This window comes from Populus euphratica, unplaced genomic scaffold (assembly GCF_000495115.2).
Source record: "Populus euphratica unplaced genomic scaffold, PopEup_1.0 scaffold2457.1, whole genome shotgun sequence".
Taxonomy (NCBI): domain Eukaryota; kingdom Viridiplantae; phylum Streptophyta; class Magnoliopsida; order Malpighiales; family Salicaceae; genus Populus; species Populus euphratica.
In genome coordinates, this window is record NW_011502292.1 from 14,963 (window position 1) to 19,904 (window position 4,942).

The 4,942-nt window shown below is 35.8% G+C and overlaps 2 protein-coding genes across 2 annotated transcripts; both read right to left on the reverse strand.

Moving 5' to 3' along the window:
• Nucleotides 1-657: 657 nt before the first annotated feature.
• Nucleotides 658-2,222, reverse strand: LOC105119041 (probable pectate lyase 16). Its single transcript, XM_011017140.1, has 4 exons — nucleotides 1,506-2,222; nucleotides 1,323-1,426; nucleotides 1,099-1,237; nucleotides 658-888 (listed from the first exon to the last, which is right to left on the reverse strand). The coding sequence occupies exons 1-4, from the start codon at nucleotides 2,220-2,222 to the stop codon at nucleotides 670-672; spliced, it is 1,179 nt and encodes a 392-aa protein (XP_011015442.1). The 3' UTR covers nucleotides 658-669.
• Nucleotides 2,223-3,352: 1,130 nt separating this feature from the next.
• Nucleotides 3,353-4,031, reverse strand: LOC105119042 (uncharacterized). Its single transcript, XM_011017141.1, has one exon. It carries the CDS (start codon nucleotides 3,884-3,886, stop codon nucleotides 3,419-3,421), a length of 468 nt encoding a protein of 155 aa, XP_011015443.1. The 5' UTR covers nucleotides 3,887-4,031; the 3' UTR covers nucleotides 3,353-3,418.
• Between the last annotated feature and the right edge of the window lie 911 nt (nucleotides 4,032-4,942).

Here is a 4,942-nt window from a genome sequence, read left to right on the forward strand (position 1 = left end):
AAATAAGAAAAACACACAAGTAAAGGTAACCTTTCTCTGAAAGGATGTTTTAAGGGTGGTGTTTACCTTCTTTTAATCATAACTAACCCAGTACCCGAATCTCTGGGACCAGTGTCTAATTTTAGATTTCTAGTTTCCTCAAATTACTAGATGGCTATTCCAATAAAATCTTTATTCCCCCCAATCAAATAAAAACTAAATTATTTATTTTTTTGTTTTAAAAAAACAAACAAAAAAAGAAGTGGAGTCGTCGCCCGCCGTCATGAAACGACACAAGATAGAGAAGAATTTTTGTCTGATCTCTGATAATTTGTCGCTACATATGATCTGATCTCTTATTGTGGCAATAAGGTATAATAAGTTTATAAACAGTGATCTCTATCATACTACATGGATCTTTAATTATATCAAGGTTTTAATTTTAATATTCGTTTCTGCCCTCCAATCCGTTTGGACTCCAATATAGAAACTTTCATTTCTCTAATTATACATGGTAGGATGACCATGATACAAATTACTATCTGTTTAAAGAAAAAAGGATTCAAATTTCTATTACAATTAACCCATTAAAAAACAACGGCAAATGCTCATTACAATGAAAGAAATCTAAAGAAATATTGTAAAGAACAAGTAGGCAATACTGGCCTAGAAAATGGCTTGTCCCTTGTGTCAACATGCTTCACCAACAACACAGTTTAAAGGGCCCGCATCAGATGTCAAAGCAGGAGCCATAGCTCCTGGAGAAGCTGTGAAGGACTGAGCTTTGGAATAACGTGGTGCACACCTTCCATATCCAGATTGGACAAAATAAGCATCGTTCATAAATACATCCTTGGATGACCTCCACTTCCAATTCTTCCAACCACCATAAACCTCTCTCTTGGTAACCTACAGGCATAATACATTTTTTTCTTAGTAAGTGCTCCTTGCTAATGAAAGACAACAAAATTTTTACATGAATCTAGGACGGTGGATTAAAATAGCTTTAGCTTGCCGAAGCAATGAACCTTACAGTCTGTAATGGGTTGGCGCGTTGAACAAAAACAATGAAGCAAGTCCATGTAATAATTTCTCTTATTAAAAAAAAAATATGCACACCTCTTTGGCATAGGAAATGTCAGGAGCAATGAAGTAGTTCCCTTCACTGAATATGGTTGAACCGGCACTGCCGCCAATGGCATACATTTGCCATTTATCATATCTGTTGTTGGCAACGTGGGCATAACCAAACCTTACTCTGCGTGTAATTTTGAACACAATTTTTGCATTAGATTTGAAGCGATAAATGTCATGGGATTTTAATAATATATAAATCAACTCACCTTGGCATTCTTTGATTGAGTTTAGGGCCAAAATGATTGAAGACAACTGTTACTTTCATAACTTGATCCTCAGTGTATTTATCGTTGTGTCCTAGCAGCATCACCTAGTAGTACCAAATTGGTTAGTGATCGTGATCAGAAAATATAAACTAGGGCTAATGAGGGGAAGCGTTTTCTTCTTACCTTATCATGCTCGGTGAAATAGTTGTTAGAGATAGTGACAGCAGTGGAAGCATGAATCACATCAATTAGGCCATCCATGCAGCGAGCAAGATAGCAATGGTCAATCCAAATATTAGACGATGCAGAGATGGCAATGGCATCTCCGTCAGCACCTCGGCGTTCCCCAACGTGCGTCGGACTACTCCTAACAAGCCCCTTTTTACCTGGCTTACAGTCATGAATGCTAATCCCATGTATGATAACATGGCTAACATGTTCAATTTTTAGGCACGGCCCGCCTGTAATCTCGACATTAGCACCTCTCCCATCTATAGTCTTGTAACTATTTATCATAAGCTCATTTTCGAGTGTAATAACCATGTCTCTGGCAAAAATGATCCAAAGAGGCTCAGTCCGGATAGCACCATACCGAAGCGTGCCTGGTTTCGGATTTATCGGATCATCATCCGGAGTAGTGACAACGTATGTTTTCCCGTATTTCCCTCCGATTGCAGCGTGGCCAAATCCCACAGCACAATCGGCCAAAGCACGACGATTGGTAGCCCAATCGGACTCCGTCCGCCAACATGAATCTATGGTATTCAGGACTTTCTTATAATTTCTTGGAAGATAGCCTGATAAGGATTTAGGCTTGTAGTTAAGTGAATCAGCCTGCAAGTTTGAAGCAAAGAATGTAGCAAGACATGAAAGCAACAGGACGTGGGCTAGCGAGGCCATCGTTTGTGGTTGGGTGGTACAAATGGATAAAACAAGGGGATTATATAAACAAGATACAAGAAGGTGGTTAGCACGATTTGGTTAAGTTGTTTGTTAGGATTTTGATGGCTAGACAAAACGTGGACGTTTCAAGAGATCAAAGCCATTGCCTGGCCAATCCAAAGCCCTCAATGTAGATATATTATGGGGAGATCATGATATACAATTTATCAAGGATCTTCATCAATATATTCCTTGATTCGAGTCACATAACATGAGAAGAATGTTCTTGGAGAAATATTTATATTATATAGATTTGCTACTTCTTGACGTGGTCCTTTTTACCTTGCATCTCTTTCTCCTTTACGGCTGTTGCAGACATAAGGTTCTTAATATAATATTATAGATTTGTTAGCTAGAAACATGTATCCTAATAGTACAGTCTAAAAATTTTTATTTTAAAATATATTAAAATATTTTTAAAAAAATTAAAATTAATATGTCAAAATTATATAAAAAAATACTTAAAAAATTAATTGGGTCTAAAATGTTTTAAATAATTCAAAATATATTAAAATATATTTTAAAAAAAATTAAATTTAATGTCAAAATTATATATAAAAAATACTTAAAAAATTTAATTGGGTCTAAAATGTTTTAAATAATTCTTAATCGAGTCCTTTTCTAAATGCTTAATTATTAATATTATTTCGTCTAATATGTATATTTTATGCTATAAATGATGAGATTTTCAAAATGTATTCGTGAAAAACTAATATATAAAAATTGGTATTATACAATCTAATTGAGAATACCTGAAAAATGTGAGACCCAATTGATAAATATTTTGTTTTTTATCTCAATTAGGTAATATGATTAAAGCTAATTTAAGGTTTCTCCGAAAGAGTCAAGGAAGATCCCCTTGACATAAAAACATTAACCACTTAATAATAGTAAATTTTCATGCCATTGTCATACTTACTACCTGGAGAAATCTTTAATTTTAATATAGTAAAAGCTTCACTGAGTTTTGAATTCTACAATAAGAAAATCTCTTTCTTAAATATTATTTTATAACTATAACTCACATCCTAATTCATTTATTAAACTAAACTTACTTACACAAGCAAGTGACTATGACCAACATGAAATAAATCAAGAATTAAGGGTATCCCTCTTACATATTTAAATAATAAACAAATCTCATGGAACAATTTCTATGCATAGCTGCACATTCCATACTGACATTTACTCCCTTTCTTGCACTTGTTGCTGCAGCCCCCACAGTTTTTCTTGTTAGACATCGGGTTCACACACTGCCCCTTGCAGCAAATCTCAGGATACTTGCACTTCTTACCACACATGCCACAGTTGAGTCTGTCTGTTGTCACATTCACACACTTCTTCTTGCAGCAATCTGGACCAGGGCTGCCCTTGACACGACAAACCCTAGGGTACTTGTTACAGGTCATGACAGCCCGAGTCTGAGCGAGAAAGCGGTTTGCCCCTCGTAAAGATGAAGTTGTTTCTTCGTTCTCTGGCCAGGGAAGATCAGAATTTCCCTCGTCATCATCATTGATGAAGTCAAGAGACGATTGATCTTCCTCGGATGGTGTATCAGAACGAGTAATGGCTAAACACCCGAGTAACATTGCTAGTAAAAAGAATATCTTAAGAAACTTCATGGTATGTGCGTGTTATATAATGTGTACGCAGCAAAATATAGCTTGAAATATATGGTGAAGAGCTGTTGATTAAGAAGAATGGTGTAGATATATATAAATGCTTTGGATGTAGAAGAATGGAGAATTGCAGAGGTATTTATAGAGAAGAAACTGATCAAGGAGCTAGGCTCCTCTTTGGTTATAATAGGCAATTGCGTGGTTTCTCATCGTATGGTATGCTATTAGTGGAGTGGTCTTATTCAACGTCGGCCTTAAGAGTTCTTGTCAAACTCAAGGTAAGCCAAGTTAGGCTTTTAAAGAATATTAGATGTAAAGTTAGGTCTAAATTGGATGAAAAATTATACGTCGACTAAGATTAGGTAGGCAAGTCTCCTCTTCAAAAATACATATACATTCATTCATCCATCCATATAGTTATTAATTTCTTTCACGTCGCCGAAATATGTTGTTACTAAGTTCTTGACGAATGAGAAGAACATGCACGTTGTAAAATTGATGGGAAAAAGCAAGGATAATTATTACCACGATGACGATGACGATGATGATAACGGTAGGGAGAGGTAGCAGTATCTATCGTGCTTGTCGTTATGGACACATGGATATAATACCACAAGAACTCCTGACTGATAATTTAATTTATTCGAAAAGTTATAGAAATTAATAGAAAATTCTACCGTGTTCAGAGGTTGCCAAATTGAATGCAACATCCTTATTGGTTCAAGATATTTTCAACTCTTAGGGAGGGCTGAAACTTTAAGTACTGTGGAGGGAGACGGTGGGTTACAGCTAATTGTTTAGGATTACAACTCAAAACCGTACAAGGAACCCCGCCGCGTCTTTGACAAGCTTGAAAAACCGTGAAGGGGGCACTTTCTCATAGTCTTTCTTCTGGCCTTGTGCAAGGTTGTTGGACTCTCATCTTCATATCTTAAGCTTCTGGCTCAACCGTCTAGCCATTCTGTTCAATTTTTTTGATTCAATTCGGCTCAATTTTAAGTATGCTAATTGTAAAAAAAGAAAAAATCCAAAGAAAAATAATCAAGTGATTACAATGTC